The following is a 26,684-nucleotide window of genomic DNA, read 5'->3' on the forward strand; positions in this document are numbered from 1 at the left end:
CCCCTAATCCCAGTGAAAATCCCCGATGTGCCACCCAGTCGGAGGGAGCAAGCATCAATTCAAATACAAAAGTTGCTAGAAAAAAAAGAGTCATCCAAGAGGTCTCACCAGACCAGATAGAATCCGGAACTTACTGAAAGTTCTTTTTGGTGCCAAAGAAAACAGAGAACTGGAGACCAATCCTGGATCTGTCCAAACTAACAAGTCAGCTTGAAGAACCAAGTTTCGGATGGTCACGGTTCAGTCCATTCTCCCCTTTCTGGACAAGGATGACTGGATGTGCTCTATAGACCTTCAGGATGTGTACTATCACATAAAGATGAACAGATGGCCCAGAAGGCCCTGCTGGGAGACAGTCATGATTAATTCAGAGTTTTGCCCTTTGGACTCACCACAGCCCCCAGGGTGTTTACTAAGAGCATGGCAGTAGTGGCAGCTCACCTGAGACTGCAAAGATTCTGAGTGTTTCCATATCTGGATAACTGGCTCATTACTACTCCAACCAGACATCAACTCATATGTGCAAGAGACCAGGTTTTCCAGACTTGCTCTTGTCTGGGGATAACCATAAACTACGACAAATCTTATCTACAAGTGACATGGAGTTTAGAGCTTATGAGCAATTCTCAATGCAAAAACAACCATTGCTTCCCTTCCATTACTGAGAGTTCAGACTATAAGACGTCAAGTCAAAAAGATAATCTGCAGCACCTCAATTTCAGCCCGATTCATCCTTCAGGCTCTGGAATCGATGGCAGCAGCAATAGCGTAAGTACCACTTGCCAGGTTTTATATGAGAATTCTTCAGTGGATGTTAGCTGCTCAGTGGTCAATTCTTTATCAACCTATGTTGTACAAGATAAGAATCACTCACGTCTGCAGGAGAGATCTAAAATGGTGGATTCATTCAGACCAGGTTCTACAAGGTCGTCCGTTCATTCCCCCTCAGCCCAAGGCCATAGTGACCACGGACACTTCCCAGCTGGGGGGGGGCATTATATGATGAAGACAGTCCAAGGCAACTGGTCCCCCGAAGAAGCAAATTTGCATATCAGTGTCTTAGAGAAGAGAGCAGTGCTGTTAGTGTTGCAGGCATTTCAGAATGCTCTTCCTTTGGGGACAGTTGCAGTAGAGTCTGGCAACATGTTGGTTTTCTGGTATATCAACAAACAGGGAAGAACCAAATCCTACCCATTGTATCAAGAAGCTGTCAGAGTGTAGCACTGGGTGATCTCTTCCAACCACTTTCTTTTAGCAATGTACATTCTGGGGAAATCCAGTATGAGAGCAGACAAAGTGAGCAGGTGCATTCTTCTGTCTCATGAATGGTCCCTCAACAAAAAGATTGTGAACACAATCTCCCAGCAATGGGGCCAGCCTTGCTGCGATCTATTCTCATCCCCCAGAACAACAAATGCAGCAGCCACTTTGCCCTAATTCCTCCACAGCGGGAATCTCCCAGATACGCTCTACTTCAAGATTGCCTCCCCACTCTCCTTTATGTGTATCCTTCCACTCCATTAATTTCCAAATTTCTTCAGAAAGCTGCAAGGTTAAAGACCAAGGTAATCTTCATTGCCCCTTACTGGCCTTGATAAATTTGGCTTCCCTTCCTTTGGCCTTACCTGATTCAACCACCTTGGTTTCTGGATCCAACTCTGGACCTCCTATCTCACCCAACAGGCATGATACATCAGACATAGTGAATCTCAGGCAGGCTGCCTGGTTCCTCCAGTTCCATTAATAGCCAGACAACCTATGTTGTCTTCCCCGGTCCATCATATTATTTTGTCCTCCCATAAACCTTCCACCAGAAAACTATACTCCAGCAAATGGAAGAGATTTGTTTTTTTAGCTGAAAAACATAATATTAAACCTTTCCCACTTCTATTCATAATATCTTGGAATTTCTAGCGCATCTTTTTGAAGAGGAAGCTAGTCCTGTTAAAGTGCAATTAGCAGTGATTTCCAATTTTCATGCTGGAATAAATGGTTCTTCTGTAGCTTCTGATAAGTTCAGGAAAGTTTTTTTGAAAGGCACTCTACTCTTAAGGCCACCTTCTAAAGATCCTACCCCTCCCTCCCGGGACCTAAACCTTGTGCTGCAGTCTCTTACACAATCCCCTTTTGAACTCTCAGCTTCATGCAAACTCATATCTTTCATGGAAGACAATTTTCTAAGTAGCCATTACCTCAGCCAGAAGAATTTCTAAGATCCAAGCATTGTGCTCGAAACCTCCATACTTGATTTTTCATAAAAACAGAGTTACCTTACATACCAACCCGTCATTTCTTCCAAAGGTGGTGTCAAAATCCAATATAAATCGATTAATTTGCCAGCATTCTTTTCCGGATTTTCTAACAAAGGAGAATACGTATTACATTTATTGAATGTTCATTGACAGTTACGTTTTTACTTGCATAGGACAAAAACATCAGATACGCTGATCAATTATTTGTTTCGTACGTGGAGCCAGCATTGGGTACACCAGTTACCAAAGTTACTCTATCTAGATGGATAACAAATTGCATTTCCTTTGTGTATAACAAATTGGGCATTGCTCTGACAAAACCTGTTCGAGCCCCCTCCACTAGAATCATGGCAACTTCCTCAGTTTTTCAGTCCAGAGTGTCCATGGATGGCACTTGTGCAGCAGCTACTTGGGCTACTCCCCGTATTTTATTACTCACTAGAAATTAGATCTGGTCTCCAGAAGAAGGGAGTCTTTTGGTTCTGTGGTGCTTAGGAATATCCTTCCTTGAGTCTGCCATGGAAATTAGGTAGCTGGGGACTGTGTCCCAACAGTTGAGGACAGAATGAAAATGGACAACATCAGGTAAAGAAGTTATGTACTCACCATAACGTTCCATCTGTGTTGTCCATTTTCATTCTTCCTCAACTCCCCTTCCACCAACCCCCATTCTTAAGGCTTCTGGAAGAATGAGCGATTATTGGACCTGTAGGTCCTTATATTTTATATAAGCTCCAGATATGGCTTCTCCATAATAACTTCAATCTTTTATTTTCCGCTAAGGCAGCAAACAAGATATGAGGTAATTGGGGTTAGTGCATTATGGGTAAGGGAGAAGCTTGAGAGTTTTTGGTTGCCACAAGCTTTAGCAGTGGCCGAGTTGGATCCAAGGGATCTGATCCAAACCCATCAGCTGAAGAAGAATGAAAATAGACAACACAGATGGAACTTATGGTGAGTACGTAACTTCTTTTTTGGTTTGTGTTAGTCATTCTGAAGAAGTCCCTTATATACAATGACAAAAGCACTTAAAGACTGTTATTAAACTGTTCTGCTTGGTATTTACTGCCTTCCGTTTTATTATTTTTGTCAAGTTATTTTGGCTGGTGTTCTCCCGTTTTGTTGGATAGATGTTCTGTAGCCATATGTTTAGTTTGCAGTTCCTCCTCCATTCTGTCTTAAAGTCCTGTACATGTTTCTTCTTCATCTTCTGAAGAATTTCATATTGACACTATTCATGCTGTAATGTACATTATTATTTATAAAGACTGATGCAGCTGCATTTAATTGTGCTATTTCTTGAGAAGTGGAAGGCATTTTGCCACAAAAATGTGGCAAAAAAACACTTGCAGTCTAGAACTAGGTTGTTTTCATGGTAGACAGGACTGGGTGGTTGACAACTGTCATGTTATAAGTTCTGTGGCATGATAGGTCCATCTGCCTCACCCCATCTATGTATCCTACCTATGGAAACACCTTCCAGTTCTTGTATGCACTTACAGAGGTTACAGTAACCAGTACACAGACTATTTTTTTTATATACGTGTGATCCTTGCTGTGCTCAAGATGGTCACTCAAGATTTTCATGTAACATTATAGCTGCAGATGACATGTGCGTGTGTTTGTAAGTATCCATGCGTGTTTTTGTGTGGGTGTATGTGTATTATACTTGAACTAATAAGTAGTAACATAAACACCAGTTTGACTTTGTAGAAAGCAGCTCATTCCTCCTTATCCCTTGGAACTAGACAAACCTTCAACTTTAGCACTCAAACCATTCATTTTACAGCCCAGCACTTGCTTAAAACTCATAACAAGCACTAAATACCCCTAGCACTAGCTCCCCCTTATACTGTCCAGAAGTCCACAACAGTCAATTAGAAAAACAGCTCACTGTACCTATTCAGGCATGTCCAAAGGGCAGTTTCCGGTGTACTCTCCAGTCCAAGTGGTGAATCTGGGCATTTTGAGGTAATGTTACAACTGCCTCATGTACATAGACAACCCTCTCCTCCTACCACCAAATACTAATATATGCGAGAGATGCAATTATACAGCCAGACTGGAGGCAAACCTCTCTCAACCCCAGACTGTAACTGACTGTCAAGAAGAGAAGGGTAATACTTGCAACACACCACCAGTCTCACATAGACCTAACAAACCAACACAGGCAAATAACACACATAAATACATGAAAACATATTCGGAGGCTCTAAATAAAAATCTGAAAAAGCAAAAGAGACCTCCAAAGCAGACATCCAAGCAACCTCCACAACCCATCACCAACCGTGAAACACATACTTCACATAATCAGTGTGCCACACAGTCACAGCCCTTAAGGCAAAAATAACATACCCAACACACTAGTGATAGGCAGCTCTATAGTCAGGCACACTGATGTCCCACTAACTAGGCTGGACAAGGAGAAGGTTACAGTTAGCTGCCTGTCGGGTGCCAGGATCTGCCACATAACACAAGCACTCAGGTCACTCCAGAACAAGTACAAATATGACTCTGTCATTCTACATGTTGGTGTGAATGACCTGAGACGTACCTCCCTGGACTACCTGAAAAGAGACATGGAAGAGCTCTCTGATCATGTAGCCCAGGCAGGTATGACCCTGACCCTGAGTAGCATCCTGCTCTTACCAAGAATGATGCCATATTATAAAGAAAAAATGATCAACTTCAACAATTGGCTAAGTTTCTGATGTCATTCAAAGGGGATCCGGTATCTGCCTGCCTGGGATGACATGCTCGACAAGCCACGTTGCTTCGCAAGAGATGGCTTGCACCTGTCACCCTTAGGATTTCAAATGCTGGCAAAGGCTCTTGCCGCTCCCATAGTGCCTTTTTTAGGCAAGGCTCAAAAGACACACCCACCACCATAAATAGCACAAGTAACCAAAACCTGAGGGCAATACTACTCAACGCCAGAAGTCTAAACCTCAAAATGCACGCACTCGAGGCACTCCTCAGTATGGAGAACATCGATATCTGTGCAGTAACAGAAACCTGGTTTAAGGCTTCAGAGAGCACCCCAGCACTACCAGGCTATAGCTCATACCATACCTTTCGGCCACAGAACCCGGACCGAAGCACAAAAGGCAGGGGTGTATCCATATTCATCAAGGATACTCACACCTCCAGGTTAGTGGCACAGCACGGTGCATCAGAGATCATCCAAGTGCAACTAACAACGGGCAAAACTGCAGTCCAAATTGTAGCTTGCTACAGATCACCCACCATGACCCAGGACCCCCATTCCGCATTTCTGGAGACACTGGGAAATATGAAGGTCCTACCAAACACCCTAATACTGGGTGATTTCAACTACCCAAACATTAACTGGGAGAACTACTCAAATACTAACTCCCTTGCCCAATGCTTCCTAGAATTTATAAACTCGAATGCCCTGGATCAACTGGTCAGCACCCCCACCAGAGGGAACAACATATTGGACCTGGTCATCACCAACATGGGTGACCGGTGTTCCACACCTGATTTCAACCCCTCGCTGGTTAGATCTGACCATAGACTAATCACTCTGGATATTCACATTCTGCCCCCAACCCCAATCAAGGAAACCACTGTGAAAAACTTTTCAAAAGCAAACTTCACGTTGCTTACGACCGAGGTGGAAAGGTTCACAGCCCCCACGCCAATGGACAGTGCTGTCCAAGCTGCCGAAACCTATACAAAGGCACTCTATGATCATCTGCAGGAATGCATGGATCGTACTATCCCAGGTAAAACCAAGACTCACTCCTCCAAGAAAAGGAAACCAGTCTGGTGGACCCCTGCTATAAACAGGCTCTACAATAGAAGGAGGAAACTAGTATAGATAAGAGCAAAATCCCTAGAAGGAAAGACATCCCTGATCAGTTTCAGCAAGAAACTACGATCCCTAATTAAATCATCCAAGGCTAGCTTTGAAAGGAAAAATTGCCAAGGGCTCCAAAGATAACCACAAAGCGTTCTTTAGCTATATCAAGAACCTAAGTGGAAACTCTCAGATCTGCTCTGAGTTGGTGCAGAATGGCACAAAATACACTGAACCGACTGATATTGCCAAAATTTTGGCAGACAGGTTCAGTGCAAACTTCACACCCCTCTCACCCCCTAAAGGGCCCATAACCATACCAGAAGAATGTAAGGCCCCGGCAGTCACTGACACACAAGTTAAAACAGCCCTATCCAAAGCCAAAAACACAGCTTCAATGGGACCGGACAGTGTCCCAGGCTGTGTATTACAAGAGCTCCAAAATGAACTAACCCCTCACCTAAACACACTGTTCAAACTCAACCTCTCTACAGGCCACGTACCCACAGAGTGGCGCACAGCAACAGTTATCCCACTCCACAAAGGTGGCATCACAACGGACCCCGTGAACTATTGCCCTATAAGCCTGACTAGCCTGGTCTGCAAGGCTATGGAGCGCATCATCATGGAACTCATTAACAGAGACATTGGGAACCTCCAAACTTTGGACCCCACCCAGTTTTGCTTTGTTAAGGGCAGATGATGCCTCCTAAACCTGGTGGACTTCTTTGAGACAGTTACCAAGGCATTGGATGAGGGTAGGGAGGTCCACACAGCCTACCTAGACCTCGCAAAGGCTTTCAACACCATTTCCCATTCTGGTATTATAGACAAACTCACCAACCTGAACATTAACCCCTACATCACGAGATGGGTTGCAAATTGGCTTGTGGACAGAACCCACACAGTGAGAGTTGCAGACTCTAGGTCCGACTCTAAACCGGTTACACGTGGCGTCCCCCAGGGCTCAATCCTAGGATCCTTCCTGTTTGGTATATACTTCTCAGAGGTACAGTCAAGCACAGGAGGACTTTGACTGACCCCGTTCTCAGACGACTGCAAACTAGGGGCCAGAATTGATTCTCCGACTGATACAAACACCCTCCAGAAGGCTCTGACTGAGACGGATACCTGGTGTCAAAATCATGGCCTCAAGCTGAATGCCAAAAAGTGCATAGTCATCCCCTTTGGAAAAAAAACAAAGTACCCGCGAACTACCACATAGGTGGTAGTCTCTTAAATACAGAAAAAGTAATAATGGATCTGGGGACCCAAGTAGATAGCAATCTCTCCTTTGATAATCATATTGCCAAGGTGGTTAGAAAATCCTTCTGCGTGGCTCACCTAATCTCAAAAGGGTTCGCATCCAGAATAATGGAGGTTATTGTGCCTCTCTACTCATCACTTATTAGACCCATTATAGAATACAACGCCCCATTTGGGATGTACTTTACAAGACACCTGCAACAGCTGGAAAGACCACAAAAGTACCTCACCAAGAGGATTACTGGCCTCAAACAGATGACCTATGCAGCCCAACTAAAGAAACTCCAGCAGTACTCGGTTGCATACCGCTTACTCAGAGGTGATCTCTGCTTGACATACAAGGCCATGTCCAACCCAGAATTGATGGATATGCTCCACCTAAAAAAAAACAAATCCCTGAGAGCCACACGCTCTAGGGATATAAACCTTACCACAACGATAAATAGGACGTGCTGGAGGGATAGATTCCTGACCCAGAGACTCCCCATGCTTTGGAATAAGATTCCAATATACATCAGGCAGAGCCCCTCACTAGCACTCTTCAAGAGAAACCTTGACGGGTGGATGGGAAACAGTAAATTTACCCCGGGGATCACTGCAGTGGCTTGCTGGACAGAGGCACAGGGAACTAATGGCTCTACTGGTCAGAGGCACTGGGAACTAATCTAAGGGGGTGGTGAAAGCCAACACACTCTAGCTAGGCTTATAAATGCCCTTGGGCAGATAGCCTAGTACTTACCTATGAACCTATTATCCTGGCTGAGTTCTTTGAAAAGGTTACTGAGGCTTTGGATAAGGGGCGTAATGCCTGTGTTGCTACCCAGACCTTATCGAGGTCTTTGACATTGCCCCCCCATGTTAAGATTTTTGCCAAAGTCTCCTAGATCATCATTAACCCACACATTCTTTGCTGGCATTTGGCTATCGGACACAACTTGCACTGTTAAATTTGAGGGATGTTTAAACTGAAAATCTTCACCAGCAGTTTTCCACAGGGCTCTGTCTGGGTACCCTCCTCTTTGGTATATGCTTCTCTAGCATGAAAATAGATATTATTGAACTATGGCTAACCAAGTTTGCTGATGATGCAAACTGGAAGCAGCTAAACTGGAAGCAGCTATCATATCCCGTTCTGATGCTTAAATTCTGCAGCAAGGGTTAGGCTGAACAAATCTTCATGCCCTAATCATAGGTTTACTCTAAAAGCCAAGAAATGCAGCATAGTCTAATTTGTAAATCTATCATCACTACCACTTGTCCTGAAAATAACATTCCACTTTAAGTCTTACACAGTCTTCTGGGACTTGGTTACCAATGCTGATAGCAGACTCTCTTTTGACTACCATCAATGGCATGGTCTTATACAACTTATCAGTCATGGCATCTTCTAAAGGTCCAAAGAAGTTATAGTACCGTTTAGGCACATCACCGACTTTTATGCCCCCTTTCACATGTACTTCAGTAAGTGCCTAAACCAACTTGAGAGACCTCAGTGTTTCCTCACCAAAAAATCTCAGGTCATAGTAACCTTAGCTACTCAGATAGACTAAAAGTTCTCTTCCTGTAGTCAGTATTGTACAGAATCCAGAGGAGTGTTGTCTGCTAAGCCTTCCACATTATGAATGATCCAACAGTCTTTGCATTTCTTCATCTAAATAGAATCAGTGGCAAAACAAAAACCTGCTTTATAATACTAAACCTATACTGCAGTACCAGGTGGTATGGCATGTACTTAAAAGTGCATTTTCCCTTCTTCTGGAATACATGACCATTGCATATTAAGTATAGCAACCTTTAAAACCACTGTGGATGACTGGATGAATGATCACAAATTTTCTCTCAGGATACTTGGGGCAAGTCTACTTAAAGTGGGACATTGTTAGTCTCCCACCAGTACTGGGTGATGTGGCTGTGGTTCTCAGAAGTCTCTTTGGCAGTAAGCTTAATAGGAAACTATGAACCTATGGGTGTTTATGCTGTTACATTTCAGGGTAATATGTCTCTGAATGAGATCCTCCCACTCTTTTACAGTTAATCATTGCATGAGTCTATTTTGATTGATTATTTTTATTTATTTTATTTATTTATTTATTTAACATTTGTTAACTGGGAAAGTCTGACTTGGAACAAAGCCAATTTTCAGTGGAGGCCCAGGGAGAAACACTCCAGATGCATGTCTTTGTAACGTGGAAGGAAACCAGAGCACCCAGAGGAAACCCACATGAACAAAGGGAGGACATGCAGACTCCGCACAGAAGGCACTCCAGCCGAGAATCAACAGAGAACCTCTTGCTGTGAGGCGACAATGCTACCGCTGCACCACTGTGCCATCCGATTACATCATGCCAAAGGGGGCATACATCATATACTTTTACTTCATTTACTGCAATGCTTTGCTCATTTACTGTATATGTTATTTTGTGTTCTGTTCCATACACTGAATTATTTCTTTTTATCAAAAGAGGAATGGGTTGTATGTTTTGTCAAAATCATTGCAATATGAGAAACAATGGGTTTAAAGATGTTTTCTCCTTATCTCCATCATTGTGTGTATTAGTATATTTAGATTCGTAGAGGTTGGAGGTGTAGGAGGGTTGTCTTCCTGTAAAAAAATATTTTATGTTCTGTTATGTTTTTCAGTGGATTTAATAGATGATGTATTTGGTTCATCAGGATGTGTTCCAATGAAACTTTCAATGAAGTAATATAAACTCATTATTTTCCTTGCTAGATAAACTGAAAAAAGTTTCACAGATTATTTTGTAACAGTGCATAGTGACTTGTGTGCACAGCCACTGAAAGCATCACCATCAGCTGTAGCAGGAATGTTGCACTGCCATAAAGTCCTAGCTCCTCTGATTTATGGCTGTAGAGCAATGGCCAATGAAAAAATAATTCTGAAAATTTGAAGTGCCATTTATTGCCACCCCTTTCTCATATGTATTATTATTTGGGAATTTTTGTTCTCAGTAATATGTATTCAATGAATATACTTTGATATTCAGAATTACTGTTTGTTCAGTGACTCTACAAAATGTCTTATTAAAACTGACAAGACTACTTACTGCACTTAAGCTTTGTTCTTACTTCTAGTAAGGGGTAATGTTGCTATGCATTTATAAAGTGAAATGGTAATGGAGATGGAACTTAAAATAATGATGTACTCTTTTTAACTTTCTAATATATTCTTTTTCAGTATCTTGGCAACAGCAGGGGCTGACTTTGACTTGAGAACACTGCGGGCAGTTCGTGTGCTTCGCCCCCTGAAACTGGTGTCTGGAATTCCTAGTAAGTAGCTTTTCTACTGTCGCTGCTAAAATACAACCTTAGTGACAGCGTACAGAAAATATGTATTTCTCTTACATATACTGCTTAAAATACTGAAGTTGAGGGTACTGCTTGGTCTTGCAATAATAAATTGAATATTTTAATGGCAGATGTATTTATCTATTGAAAAAATAATGATTCTGGAGTTGACTATGCTTTAAGAATGTTCAATGATATTTTATTTGGGAAACTTTTTATAAGCTGGTAGCACAGAAGCAATGGTTAACATTTGCACTCACAGCAGTTGATTCACTTGTATGTTCCAGGACAGAGTGCCTCCTGTGCAGTGTTTGCATGTCCTGCCTGTGTCCATGTGGGATTTTCCAGGGTGCTTTGGTTTCCTCCTACATCCCAACATACCATAGGTGAACTGACAATTTCCAAACTGCCTATAAATGCCCATTTGTGAATGACTGAAAGAGAGACAGAGATAATGCATCTGTGTGTGTTTGTGTGTGTGTGTGTGTGTGTGTGTGTGTGTGTGTGTGTGTGTGTGTGTGTGTGTGTGTGTGTGTGTGTGTGTGTGTGTGTGTGTGTGTTTGTAAGAAACAGTTAAAATGTCTGTCTACAAATTTAGCAAATCTGCTGGCATTGTTTGTACTCATACAAGGTTGTTAAGGCCTGGAACTCCTTACCTGTATCCATCAAGTCTATACTCTCCCTCCCATCTTTCAAAGCCACTCTGAAAGACTTCCTAGCTAAAATCTGTCTTTGTTCTTGCTCAAAACCAGGATAAACTATATCCCTAAATGTGAACAAGTACCTTTTAATTCCATACTTTACTTCTAATTCTCTTCCCTTGTGTTCTGTCTAGACATACCATTAGCCTGTTTTTCCCTCACTTCATATTGCAATTCCTATTTGTATTAGACTAACTTACCTTTAATTTCTATACAAACTGTCTAAATTTCCTCTAAATATTAAATGATTGTCATATACCTTGTATCGATTTTTAACCAATGATGTTAAGTTGTCAATCTCGCCTTCATTCTTGCTGGATGGGTTCGGAGCCGATCCTCGGCTCTGACTCGGCCAATACTAAAGCTCGAGAGCTAATTCCACCGGCTCGAGGCTCCCCTATATCCCACAATGCTAGGCGGTAACTACCCAGATCTCGTTTGCCGCTATAGCTGACGAGGTGCGCTTTTCTACCGGCTCAGGCAGGTTAGTTCAAATTTACTATTAGGTACTGCTAATAACCCCTCTTTTTAGTTTTAATACATATCCTTTAGTTTAATTTTAACTTTTAGATATATCGACCCCTATTTGTCGAGCCCCCTTCCCTCTTTACCCTTGTTCTAGGCCTTCGGCCCTTCCCTCACCCTAGTCCCTTATTAGATTAGTGTTGTAGGGGCTTGTGTGTGTGCGTTTCTGTATTAACATTAATAATTTACTTTAATATTTTTTCTGTAGAGAGTGTCTGGATTGTGTTTGTGTGTGTTAGCCTCTCTTTTTTCACTATGTCTAAAGACAAGGTCTCAGGCTTCAAGAAGTGTGACTCGTGCTGTCAGAAAATGTCTCTGACAGACAGTCACACTTCTTGTGTGTATTGCCTGGGGCCTTTGCACCTGCAGGACTCATGGGTTTAGCCCTAGAGTCCTGCAGGAACGCAAGAATAAACTTATCTTGCGGGGCTTATTAAAGCCTGAAGGCCCCCCGACTCAATCTATGTCGGGGAACCCTTCAAAAACTTCCAAGCAGTCGGCTCTTGCTACTGAGTCGACTGCTGAGAAGTCTAAACCGGCTTCGACATCGGCTCCGGCCGGAGCCGATGTTTCTAAGCCTCATACTGTTACCTCGGCTCCGGCTGGAGCCGAGGCTGATAAAACTTTGTTGGCTCCGATACCCTTATCGGAGCCACATTCGATAAAGAGGTCCAGGTCCCCCTCTATCGGATCCATGCACTCGGCGCCAGGATCCCCTCTCCTTTCGGAACGAAGTCACAAAACTCATTCCTCTCGGTCTTTCAGATTATCAGACCATGATTTGCAAAGGGTGGTGAGTAGACTTCTCAAGTCCGAGGCACTGGCCCAAATGCTGAATAGCCCGACTCACCAGTCAGTGGCTATTCCCATTCCCCAATACATTCCTCCTCCGACTCCTTCGAGTTTGGAGCCAAGGCTTGTCGGAGCCATGACTGTCGGTGCGTTGGATCCGATACCTTCCATTTCGGCTCTGTCGTCTGCCCCGATCTCCTTTTTGGAGGGATCTCGGTGCCAGGCTTCCATCGTCGGCTCCGAGGGGGCGAGTGGCATCGGACCCTTGTCCGACCCCGCTCTCCCTCTCGGGGCTTCGGCGTTGGTGATTTCGGCTCCGACATCGGCTTCGGAGCCATCTCTGTCGGTGCCGGGGGAGGTCCTTGTCTCTTCGGAGCGAGGGCCTCGGGCCTTGCCTGACAGGGGTGCCTTCGAGGTCATGCGGAGCGTGCTAGAACCAGGTTCTGCCCCACAGTCAGCTCCTTCAGCCCCTCCATCTACAGTGCCTGCAGTGATTTCTACTCACCCCCTTGTCCCAGACTGCAGAGAGCCAACTCCTCAAGATTCCCCAGTGGGAATTTCCTCCTCTTCCGAGGCCTCTCCTGACCCTGCAGGAGATCCCCCAAGGAAGAGGCAGTGCAAGAGGAAGCACATTGACTCCCCTGAGTCTATCACCTCTGACACCGACTTAGAGGAATCCGAAGGGTCCCTCGATCCCCTCTGAGGATGTCTCCTTTGCTGACATCCTTGAGATCCTGAAACAGAGGGGGAACTGGCCAGCCCTTAATCCTTCGGAGGATGAGTCAGTGTATCTTGAGGCATTTGGTTCTCGCCCTTCTGCCTCCTGGGTGTCCCCTCCCTTTGACCCCCTTATGGAAGTGGTGGCAAGGAAGGCTTGGACGGCTCCTGACTCAATGGAACCCACCCCGAGGAGACCATCCAAATTTATTACTGCCCGAAAGACAAAGAGTTTTTATCCAAAGGTGTCCCTGTTGATGCCATGGTGGTGGCTGCGGCCACAAAGAAGGAGTTAGCTGATCCTTCGGTTCCTGTCCATCCTCCTAATAAGGAATCTAGGACCATGGACAGGTACGGCAAGCGGATGTTTTCGTCAGCAACCTTTTCAATGCGGTCGCTGAACTACTTATGCCATTTCACTCGTCTCCAAAGAGATTTACTCAAGGATATGGGTGAACTGATGAAGGATCCTACAGCTGAGGGGTTCAAAGATACAATAAACTTCCAGTTGGCAACCCTAAATTCCATCGTTAACTCCTCCATGCGGCTGGTCTCATATGCAGCAGATGGGGCGAGTAGAGCCGCAGGCACAGGCGTTGCCTTACGACGTCACGCCTGGATGCGGCTATGCAACTTTGCGGACCCTTTCAAGGCGTCCTTCACCAATTCTCCCTTTGATGAATCATCCTTGTTTGGTCCACAGGTGAAGGATACATTGACCAGGTGCGAGGTAGAAGGTAAGACTCTCTCTGCTGTAGGAGTCCGTTTTTCTACCCCTTCTAGACCCTATCCCAAAGGTCAAAGGGGAGGAAAGATGTGGTTCATAAACAATCCCAGGAGTCTCATCTGACGCAAGGCCGATTCCCTCTAGAGGCAGAGGGGGGAATAATAATAGACGCCGCCCTAGAGGCAGAGGAGGTCCGCAAAACCAGGGTAGCAGAGAAATATTCGCTGACAAACCCTTTCAGCACCCCTGAGGGGCTGCCCGGCTGTCCACCTTCGGAGGCAGTCGGGGGAAGGTTATCACTGTACCCAAAAGCCTGGCTTTCCCTTACTCAAGACAAATGGGTACAGTCGATCATATCCGAGGGTTACAAAATTCCCTTCATTCACATTCCAACCCAACCAAAAAGATCCCTTCCAGATGTTCCACCCGGTCTAAGGGAACAAGCAGCATTAGAAATTTCAAAGCTGTTATCAAAAAGAGTCATCCAATCAGTCCCGGCAGACCAGCAAGGATCCGGAATCTACACCAAATTCTTTTTGGTACCAAAAAAAACAGGGGACTGGAGACCCATACTGGATCTCCGCTACTTAAACAAGTTTGTCAAAAGCGAAATTCGGATGGTCACGCTACAGTCCATTCTACCCTTCTTGGGTCAGGACAATTGGATGTGCTCGATAGATCTTCAGGACGCGTACTACCACATCAAAATGAACAGACGCTCCAGGAGATATCTCCGCTTCAGGCTGGGAGCCAGTCACTACCAATTCAGGGCCCTGCCCTTTGGCCTCACTACAGCCCCCCGTGTGTTCACCAAATGCATGGCAGTAGTCACGGCTCACTTGAGACGTCAAGGATTCCAGGTGTTTCCGTATCTGGACGACTGGCTCCTTACTGCCACCACCAGACATCAGCTTCTCCTATTCAGGGACTTCACCATCCAATCTTGCCAAGCTCTAGGCATTTTGATAAATTTCGAAAAATCTGCCTTGTCGCCTTGTCAGTCTATTATTTTTATAGGCGCCACCTTAGATACACGGAATCTTTCAGCCAGACTCACAGAGCAGAGGGTGTCAGACATTCGGAACCAAGTGTCCCTTCTCTTGCAATGTGTCAAAGTCAAAGCCAGACTGGTGTTGAAGGTACTAGGACTCATGGCAGCAGCTATTCCCCTTCTCCCCTTAGCTCGCTTTCACATGAGGATCCTCCAATGGATGCTGTTTACTCAATGGTCCTTTCAACAGCTCCCGATGTCCCATACCATATTGATAACTCAAGCATGCAAGAATCAACTGTCTTGGTGGATCACATCACCTCAACTTCTCCGAGGAAGACCCTTCACTCTCCCCCTCCCAGTTGCCACGTTGACAACAGACGCCTCCCTGATCGGGTGGGGGGGCATTATCAGGGCAGGACAGTCCAGGGCACGTGGCAACCTTTCGAGTGCCACTTGCACATAAATGTCTTAGAGATGAGAGCAGTGCTTTTAGCGTTGCAGGCCCTTCACGACTCTCTTCCCACTGGGACTATTGCAATTCAAACGGACAACATGTCCGTAGTGTGGTACATCAACAAACAAGGCGGAACCAGATCATACCCTTTATGTCGAGAGGCACTCAGACTTTGGCAATGGGCGATCTCTTCTCAGCGTTTTCTGATAGCAACGCATATTCCCGGGAAATCCAACGTTATTGCAGACAAATTGAGCAGAGCAATTCTCATGCCACACGAGTGGTCTCTAAAGAAATCAGTTCTAGAAGAAGTATTCCTGAGATGGGGCCAGCCTTGCTGAGATCTTTTTGCTACTCCCCAAAACAGCAAGTGTCACGACTTCTTCACTCTCTTCCCGTTACCAGGCCATCCCACCAGAGACGCTCTAGTCCATGATTGGCCCCGGGGACTTCTGTATGCCTTTCCCCCCTTTCCACTGATACCTCAACTAATTCAGAAAGCCATCGCCTTGAGAGTGACAATGATCCTCATTGCCCCTTACTGGTCTCGACAGATATGGTTTCCCTTTCTTCATCGTTACCTTTTGGAGCAGCCTTGGCATCTGGACCCAGTACCAGATCTGATCACCCACCAATCGGGTCAGCTGCACCAATCTCTGTCTTCTCTAAACCTCACAGCGTGGTTTCTCCGATTCCAACCTTAGCCAGGCTTCCCTCAATATCTCGCTCGGTCCGAGATATCTTGATAGCCTCTCATAAATCTTCTACCCGGAAGATTTACAGTAGCAAATGGAAACGTTTTTCCTTTTGGGCATCATCGAAAAACATAGATCCCTTTACTGCGCCTATCCAGTCTATTTTAGACTTTCTAGCAGAACTCTTTCATTTAGGATCTTCTGCATCAGCCATTAGAGTTCAATTGGCTGCCATATCAAATTTTCATGTTGGTGTTTCAGAATCCAGCATCATGGCTCACAAACTCTGTAAAGCCTTCTTAAGGGGTGTATTTCTTCTCAAACCTCCAATCAAAGACCCCCCGTCTCAATGGGATTTGAACTTGGTTCTGGCATCTTTGATTCACAACACCCCTCACTTAATAAAATACTTACCCCCTACTCCAACCTAACCTGCCTCAGATCTTCTAAAACTGTCCGGGTACAAACCGTCAAATCTAATAACTCTGGAGGTGATGCTCTCTACACCAACTCCATTGGTAGGCTTTGGAACTCCCTCCCAACCAGCCTAAGAATTATTACCTCACTCAACCAATTCAAAAAACACCTCAAAGAATTCCTCAAGTCACACTGGCTGTGCCCCTGTACCAAACCTGACTAACAAAAAGTCCAGGCCTGTACCACCCCAGAATTCCACCACTTCCCTCTAGGACGACAATTGCAATTGAAGCATGTGAGATTATTTACTTAAGTTCTGTGCCTGTTTTATATAGTGTGTAAAGCCAATTGTATTTTTATTCTCTATTTCAACTACATGTATAGCCAATTGTTTTATTTTTATCTCTATTTCAAATATATGTAAAGCCTATAGTAATTTTTACTGTCTTAGCATCTATTATGTTATCTGTACCTTCTTCTTGGAGCTTTTCTCCCCGGGCCTCTACTGAAAATGGACATGTATCCAGCTAGACTAGCCCGGTAAACAAATGTAAAATAAATAATAAAATAATTCTTCCACCCTTCGAGCCGGCGGCTTCATGTTCTCTGAAGTTGCTTTCTTGGAAGACACTTTTTTTGGTAGCTATAACTTCACCGAGAAGAGTATCCGAACTCCATGCTCTGTGCAGTCGTCCCCCTTACTTAGTTTTTCACAAAGACAGGGTATCCCTCCGTACTAATCCATCCTTTTTACCTAAAATTTCTTCTCAAATTAACCTAGACCAAGTTATTGATCTCCCTGTTTTTTTCCCTAACTATTCAAACAGGTCGGAACAAAAGCTACATTTTTTGGATGTTCATCGCCAACTGAGATATTACTTAGACAGGACTAAACAATTCAGGAAATCTGATCAATTGTTTCTGTCATATGCGGAAGGTAAATTGGGCCTTCCAGTCACTAAAGTATCCCTTTCTAGATGGCTCACCTCTACAATTACCTTCATCTATGAGATCAGACATCAAAAACTACCCTCAAGACCTAGAGCTCATTCAACTAGGGCATTAGCTACATCCGTAGCTTTTCAGGATAGGTTGCCAGTAGATTCAATTTGTGCAGCAGCCACCTGGGCTTCTCCTCATACATTCATTTCACATTACAAATTGGACATGGTTTCCAGAAGCCGTGCCAAATTTGGTTCCACTGTTCTCAAGAGTCTGTTCCGATAGGCCACCCGGGATAAGGTGCTAGGGACGGGGTCCCATTCAGCAAGAATGAAGGCGAGATTGACAACTTAACATTAAGAAGTTATGTACCTACCATAACGTTCCATGTTAGTTGTCTTCTTCTCGCCTTCTTTCTTGCGTCCCACCCTCCTTCCCCCAAGCCTGGACAGACCAACCGGAATTCTTTTTGTGTTTTTCTTCCGAAAGTTGTCATTCCCACACGTTCTCCCACCTCTTCTATCTTTACTGAGGTCTGCCTTTCTTTTACGCAGATTGTTTGAGGTGGGTTTCCCAATTCCATTCTATGGAGACTAGGATTGCTTGGTATAGCTATCAAACGAGATCTGAGTAGTTACCGCCTAGCATTGTGGGATATAGGGGAGCCTCGAGCCGGTGGAATTAGCTCTCGAGCTTTAGTATTGGCCGAGTTGGAGGCGAGGATCGGCTCCGAACCCATCCAGCAAGAAAGAAGGCGAGAAGAAGACAACATGGAACATTATGGTAGGTACATAACTTCTTATTTTTATATTATGTCTAATTTGTTAGAATTATTTCAACTGCAGATGTTTCCTTTTTATTTTTGAGGATTGTAAGGTTATTGTTTTTAAAATGTTTTATAGTAATTTGGGAACTTTTCTCCCCGGGCCACCACTGAAAATAGGCTTCTCTGGTAATCAGATGTCAATTAATCAATCAGTAAATAAATAAAATGCATACATGTGGCCAGAGTTTCATTCACTTGATAACAGTCAAACATTAGAGGACTGTGCAATCAGAAGGTGGTTATTTTGTATTTATTTATTTTTTGGAGGTTGTGTGTGTGTGTGTGTGTGTGTGTGTGTGTGTGTGTGTGTGTGTGTGTGTGAGAGAGAGAGAGAGAGAAAGTGCAAGAGAGAGCGAGAGAGAAAAAAAGAGAGTTTAAAATTCTGAAACTCATAAATGCGAGTCCTGGAATAGCAAGACTAAAAAAGGATGTGTCATGAGAATAAAAGTACTGGGTTTCTTTATTATGATATTGATGTCTCCTGCTTTACAATCTGGCTCACTATTCCCATGCATTCTTTTAAGAAGGACATTCCATCCAAAGTATCTTATATCCATGACAAACTCATTCAGCCTCAAATGTGAATGTTGAAATGCAGGACTGCATTCCTGCAATTAGTCCTGAAACACATAACATTTTTTTGGAAGTAGAGAAAGCAGCTTTTAAATTGTAGAAGCTGCAGTGGCAATGCTTCCATTCGGAAGCATGTCTGCATTACAGAATTGTACCTAGGGGTCTCAGGATTAGATGTTTACCCTTACCAACTAGGTAAATGGCAGACTATTAATTTAGAAATGAGTTTTTTGCTACATTAAACTGCTTATTGAATATTTTCAGCCTCTGGTAGAGGAAACAGCACAATTTATTGAAACTAAACAAATGGAATTAGAAAGCTCTAACTTATCTGAAGGCTTCCTTTTTAAAGCTGAAGGACTTCAACGAGCACTTTCTAACTATGACAACAAATTAAAGAATGCAAAAATTAGGAAGTGAGCAAGGGATTATCAAGATTTCCCGGAAGGAAACATATTTGAATGTCCATAACAAATAAATAATCCAGAAACTGCCAAGGCAACAAAATATTCCTCAACCACAGAAGGAATGACACCGCAGGAGCAATAATACGTCCTTTATTAAGACCACAGCACGTAAACAAAAATAAAGCAGCATACAGAGAAATAAAACTAGTAGTAGAGTTAAGCGCTTTCATCCACCATCATGTGGACTTCATCAGAATCAATTAGTCCCCCTCTATCGGATCCATGCACTCGGCGCCAGGATCCCCTCTCCTTTCGGAACGAAGTCACAAAACTCATTCCTCTCGGTCTTTCAGATTATCAGACCATGATTTGCAAAGGGTGGTGAGTAGACTTCTCAAGTCCGAGGCACTGGCCCAAATGCTGAATAGCCCGACTCACCAGTCAGTGGCTATTCCCATTCCCCAATACATTCCTCCTCCGACTCCTTCGAGTTTGGAGCCAAGGCTTGTCGGAGCCATGACTGTCGGTGCGTTGGATCCGATACCTTCCATTTCGGCTCTGTCGTCTGCCCCGATCTCCTTTTTGGAGGGATCTCGGTGCCAGGCTTCCATCGTCGGCTCCGAGGGGGCGAGTGGCATCGGACCCTTGTCCGACCCCGCTCTCCCTCTCGGGGCTTCGGCGTTGGTGATTTCGGCTCCGACATCGGCTTCGGAGCCATCTCTGTCGGTGCCGGGGGAGGTCCTTGTCTCTTCGGAGCGAGGGCCTCGGGCCTTGCCTGACAGGGGTGCCTTCGAGGTCATGCGGAGCGTGCTAGAACCAGGTCCTGCCCCACAGTCAGCTCCTTCAGCCCCTCCATCTACAGTGCCTGCGGTGATTTCTACTCACCCTCTTGTCCCAGACTGCAGAGAGCCAACTCCTCAAGATTCCCCAGTGGGAATTTCCTCCTCTTCCGAGGCCTTTCCTGTCCCTGCAGGAGATCCCCCAAGGAAGAGGCAGTGCAAGAGGAAGCACATTGACTCCTGAGTCTATCACCTCTGACACTGACTTAGAGGAATCGAAGGTCCCTCGATCCCCCTCTGAGGATGTCTCCTTTGCTGACATCCTTGAGATCCTGAAACAGAGGGGGAACTGGCCAGCCCTTAATCCTTCGGAGGATGAGTCAGTGTATCTTGAGGCATTTGGTTCTCGCCCTTCTGCCTCCTGGGTGTCCCCTCCCTTTGACCCCCTTATGGAAGTGGTGGCAAGGAAGGCTTGGACGGCTCCTGACTCAATGGAACCCACCCCGAGGAGACCATCCAAATTTATTACTGCCCCGAAAGACAAAGAGTTTTTATCCAAAGGTGTCCCTGTTGATGCCATGGTGGTGGCTGCGGCCACAAAGAAGGAGTTAGCTGATCCTTCGGTTCCTGTCCATCCTCCTAATAAGGAATCTAGGACCATGGACAGGTACGGCAAGCGGATGTTTTCGTCAGCAACCTTTTCAATGCGGTCGCTGAACTACTTATGCCATTTCACTCGTCTCCAAAGAGATTTACTCAAGGATATGGGTGAACTGATGAAGGATCCTACAGCTGAGGGGTTCAAAGATACAATGAACTTCCAGTTGGCAACCCTAAATTCCATCGTTAACTCCTCCATGCGGCTGGTCTCATATGCAGCAGATGGGGCGAGTAGAGCCGCAGGCACAGGCGTTGCCTTACGACGTCACGCCTGGATGCGGCTATGCAACTTTGCGGACCCTTTCAAGGCGTCCTTCACCAATTCTCCCTTTGATGAATCATCCTTGTTTGGTCCACAGGTGAAGGATACATTGACCAGGTGCGAGGTAGAAGGTAAGACTCTCTCTGCTGTAGGGGTCCGTTTTTCTACCCCTTCTAGACCCTATCCCAAAGTTCAAAGGGGAGGAAAGATGTGGTTCCGCAAACAATCCCAGGGAGTCTCATCTGACGCACAAGGCCGATTCCCCTCTAGAGGCAGAGGGGGGAATAATAATAGACGCCGCCCTAGAGGCAGAGGAGGTCCGCAAAACCAGGGTAGCAGAGAAATATTCGCTGACAAACCCTTTCAGCACCCCTGAGGGGCTGCCCGGCTGTCCACCTTCGGAGGCAGTCGGGGGAAGGTTATCACTGTACCCAAAGCCTGGCTTTCCCTTACTCAAGACAAATGGGTACAGTCGATCATATCCGAGGGTTACAAAATTCCCTTCATTCACATTCCAACCCAACCAAAAAGATCCCTTCCAGATGTTCCACCCGGTCTAAGGGAACAAGCAGCATTAGAAATTTCAAAGCTGTTATCAAAAGAGTCATCCAATCAGTCCCGCAGACCAGCAAGGATCCGAATCTACTCCAAATTCTTTTGGTACCAAAAACAGGGGACTGGAGACCCATACTGGATCTCCGCTACTTAAACAAGTTTGTCAAAAACGAAATTCGGATGGTCACGCTACAGTCCATTCTACCCTTCTTGGGTCAGGACAATTGGATGTGCTCGATAGATCTTCAGGACGCGTACTACCACATCAAAATGAACAGACGCTCCAGGAGATATCTCCGCTTCAGGCTGGGAGCCAGTCACTACCAATTCAGGGCCCTGCCCTTTGGCCTCACTACAGCCCCCCGTGTGTTCACCAAATGCATGGCAGTAGTCACGGCTCACTTGAGACGTCAAGGATTCCAGGTGTTTCCGTATCTGGACGACTGGCTCCTTACTGCCACCACCAGACATCAGCTTCTCCTATTCAGGGACTTCACCATCCAATCTTGCCAAGCTCTAGGCATTTTGATAAATTTCGAAAAATCTGCCTTGTCGCCTTGTCAGTCTATTATTTTTATAGGCGCCACCTTAGATACACGGAATCTTTCAGCCAGACTCACAGAGCAGAGGGTGTCAGACATTCGGAACCAAGTGTCCCTTCTCTTGCAATGTGTCAAAGTCAAAGCCAGACTGGTGTTGAAGGTACTAGGACTCATGGCAGCAGCTATTCCCCTTCTCCCCTTAGCTCGCTTTCACATGAGGATCCTCCAATGGATGCTGTTTACTCAATGGTCCTTTCAACAGCTCCCGATGTCCCATACCATATTGATAACTCAAGCATGCAAGAATCAACTGTCTTGGTGGATCACATCACCTCAACTTCTCCGAGGAAGACCCTTCACTCTCCCCCTCCCAGTTGCCACGTTGACAACAGACGCCTCCCTGATCGGGTGGGGGGGCATTATCAGGGCAGGACAGTCCAGGGCACGTGGCAACCTTTCGAGTGCCACTTGCACATAAATGTCTTAGAGATGAGAGCAGTGCTTTTAGCATTGCAGGCCCTTCACGACTCTCTTCCCACTGGGACTATTGCAATTCAAATGGACAACATGTCCGTAGTGTGGTACATCAACAAACAAGGCGGAACCAGATCATACCCTTTATGTCAAGAGGCACTCAGACTTTGGCAATGGGCGATCTCTTCTCAGCGTTTTCTGATAGCAACGCATATTCCCGGGAAATCCAACGTTATTGCAGACAAATTGAGCAGAGCAATTCTCATGCCACACGAGTGGTCTCTAAAGAAATCAGTTCTAGAAGAAGTATTCCTGAGATGGGGCCAGCCTTGCTGAGATCTTTTTGCTACTCCCCAAAACAGCAAGTGTCACGACTTCTTCACTCTCTTCCCGTTACCAGGCCATCCCACCAGAGACGCTCTAGTCCATGATTGGCCCCGGGGACTTCTGTATGCCTTTCCCCCCTTTCCACTGATACCTCAACTAATTCAGAAAGCCATCGCCTTGAGAGTGACAATGATCCTCATTGCCCCTTACTGGTCTCGACAGATATGGTTTCCCTTTCTTCATCGTTACCTTTTGGAGCAGCCTTGGCATCTGGACCCAGTACCAGATCTGATCACCCACCAATCAGGTCAGCTGCACCAATCTCTGTCTTCTCTAAACCTCACAGCGTGGTTTCTCCGATTCCAACCTTAGCCAGGCTTCCCTCAATATCTCGCCGGTCCGAGATATCTTGATAGCCTCTCATATATCTTCTCACCGGAAGATTTACAGTAGCAAATGGAAACGTTTTTCCTTTTGGGCATCATCGAAAAACATAGATCCCTTTACTGCGCCTATCCAGTCTATTTTAGACTTTCTAGCAGAACTCTTTCATTTAGGATCTTCTGCATCAGCCATTAGAGTTCAATTGGCTGCCATATCAAATTTTCATGTTGGTGTTTCAGAATCCAGCATCATGGCTCACAAACTCTGTAAAGCCTTCTTAAGGGGTGTATTTCTTCTCAAACCTCCAATCAAAGACCCCCCGTCTCAATGGGATTTGAACTTGGTTCTGGCATCTTTGATTCACAACACCCCCTCACTTAATAAAATACTTACCCCCTACTCCAACCTAACCTGCCTCAGATCTTCTAAAACTGTCCGGGTACAAACCGTCAAATCTAATAACTCTGGAGGTGATGCTCTCTACACCAACTCCATTGGTAGGCTTTGGAACTCCCTCCCAACCAGCCTAAGAATTATTACCTCACTCAACCAATTCAAAAAACACCTCAAAGAATTCCTCAAGTCACACTGGCTGTGCCCCTGTACCAAACCTGACTAACAAAAAGTCCAGGCCTGTACCACCCCAGAATTCCACCACTTCCCTCTAGGACGACAATTGCAATTGAAGCATGTGAGATTATTTACTTAAGTTCTGTGCCTGTTTTATATAGTGTGTAAAGCCAATTGTATTTTTATTCTCTATTTCAACTACATGTATAGCCAATTGTTTTATTTTTATCTCTATTTCAAATATATGTAAAGCCTATAGTAATTTTACTGTCTTAGCATCTATTATGTTATCTGTACCTTCTTCTTGGAGCTTTTCTCCCCGGGCCTCTACTGAAAATGGACATGTATCCAGCTAGACTAGCCCGGTAAACAAATGTAAAATAAATAATAAAATAATTCTTCCACCCTTCGAGCCGGCGGCTTCATGTTCTCTGAAGTTGCTTTCTTGGAAGACACTTTTTTTGGTAGCTATAACTTCACCGAGAAGAGTATCCGAACTCCATGCTCTGTGCAGTCGTCCCCTTACTTAGTTTTTCACAAAGACAGGGTATCCCTCCGTACTAATCCATCCTTTTACCTAAAATTTCTTCTCAAATTAACCTAGACCAAGTTATTGTTCTCCCTGTTTTTTTCCCTAACTATTCAAACAGGTCGGAACAAAAGCTACATTTTTGGATGTTCATCGCCAACTGAGATATTACTTAGACAGGACTAAACAATTCAGGAAATCTGATCAATTGTTTCTGTCATATGCGGAAGGTAAATTGGGCCTTCCAGTCACTAAAGTATCCCTTTCTAGATGGCTCACCTCTACAATTACCTTCATCTATGAGATCAGACATCAAAAACTACCCTCAAGACCTAGAGCTCATTCAACTAGGGCATTAGCTACATCCGTAGCTTTTCAGGATAGGTTGCCAGTAGATTCAATTTGTGCAGCAGCCACCTGGGCTTCTCCTCATACATTCATTTCACATTACAAATTGGACATGGTTTCCAGAAGCCGTGCCAAATTTGGTTCCACTGTTCTCAAGAGTCTGTTCCGATAGGCCACCCGGGATAAGGTGCTAGGGACGGGGTCCCATTCAGCAAGAATGAAGGCGAGATTGACAACTTAACATTAAGAAGTTATGTACCTACCTTAACGTTCCATGTTAGTTGTCTTCTTCTCGCCTTCTTTCTTGCGTCCCACCCTCCTTCCCCCAAGCCTGGACAGACCAACCGGAATTCTTTTTGTGTTTTTCTTCCGAAAGTTGTCATTCCCACACGTTCTCCCACCTCTTCTATCTTTACTGAGGTCTGCCTTTCTTTTACGCAGATTGTTTGAGGTGGGTTTCCCAATTCCATTCTATGGAGACTAGGATTGCTTGGTATAGCTATCAAACGAGATCTGAGTAGTTACCGCCTAGCATTGTGGGATATAGGGGAGCCTCGAGCCGGTGGAATTAGCTCTCGAGCTTTAGTATTGGCCGAGTTGGAGGCGAGGATCGGCTCCGAACCCATCCAGCAAGAAAGAAGGCGAGAAGAAGACAACATGGAACATTATGGTAGGTACATAACTTCTTATTTTTATATTATGTCTAATTTGTTAGAATTATTTCAACTGCAGATGTTTCCTTTTTATTTTTGAGGATTGTAAGGTTATTGTTTTTAAAATGTTTTATAGTAATTTGGGAACTTTTCTCCCCGGGCCTCCACTGAAAATAGGCTTCTCTGGTAATCAGATGTCAATTAATCAATCAGTAAATAAATAAAATGCATACATGTGGCCAGAGTTTCATTCACTTGATAACAGTCAAACATTAGAGGACTGTGCAATCAGAAGGTGGTTATTTTGTATTTATTTATTTTTTGGAGGTTGTGTGTGTGTGTGTGTGTGTGTGTGTGTGTGTGTGAGAGAGAGAGAGAGAGAGAGAGAAAGTGCAAGAGAGAGCGAGAGAGAAAAAAAGAGAGTTTAAAATTCTGAAACTCATAAATGCGAGTCCTGGAATAGCAAGACTAAAAAAGGATGTGTCATGAGAATAAAAGTACTGGGTTTCTTTATTATGATATTGATGTCTCCTGCTTTACAATCTGGCTCACTATTCCCATGCATTCTTTTAAGAAGGACATTCCATCCAAAGTATCTTATATCCATGACAAACTCATTCAGCCTCAAATGTGAATGTTGAAATGCAGGACTGCATTCCTGCAATTAGTCCTGAAACACATAACATTTTTTTGGAAGTAGAGAAAGCAGCTTTTAAATTGTAGAAGCTGCAGTGGCAATGCTTCCATTCGGAAGCATGTCTGCATTACAGAATTGTACCTAGGGGTCTCAGGATTAGATGTTTACCCTTACCAACTAGGTAAATGGCAGACTATTAATTTAGAAATGAGTTTTTTGCTACATTAAACTGCTTATTGAATATTTTCAGCCTCTGGTAGAGGAAACAGCACAATTTATTGAAACTAAACAAATGGAATTAGAAAGCTCTAACTTATCTGAAGGCTTCCTTTTTAAAGTTGAAGGACTTCAACGAACACTTTCTAACTATGACAACAAATTAAAGAATGCAAAAATTAGGAAGTGAGCAAGGGATTATCAAGATTTCCCGGAAGGAAACATATTTGAATGTCCATAACAAATAAATAATCCAGAAACTGCCAAGGCAACAAAATATTCCTCAACCACAGAAGGAATGACACCGCAGGAGCAATAATACGTCCTTTAT

The 26,684-nt window shown here is 44.5% G+C and overlaps 1 protein-coding gene across 1 annotated transcript in view; it reads left to right on the plus strand.

Annotated features, from left to right (window-relative positions):
* The first annotated feature begins 751 nt into the window (after positions 1-751).
* The window catches only part of CACNA1A (calcium voltage-gated channel subunit alpha1 A), a 3,713,953-nt gene continuing 3,688,020 nt past the window's right edge, over positions 752-26,684 (plus strand). The window contains exons 1-2 of the mRNA XM_044082385.1: positions 752-768; positions 10,538-10,629. Coding sequence (XP_043938320.1) covers positions 752-768; positions 10,538-10,629 — 109 coding nt within the window. The remainder of the gene's footprint in view (positions 769-10,537; positions 10,630-26,684) is intronic.

This window comes from Protopterus annectens, chromosome 9.part0 (assembly GCF_019279795.1).
Source record: "Protopterus annectens isolate FY-2018-M chromosome 9.part0, PAN1.0, whole genome shotgun sequence".
NCBI lineage: Eukaryota > Metazoa > Chordata > Ceratodontiformes > Protopteridae > Protopterus > Protopterus annectens.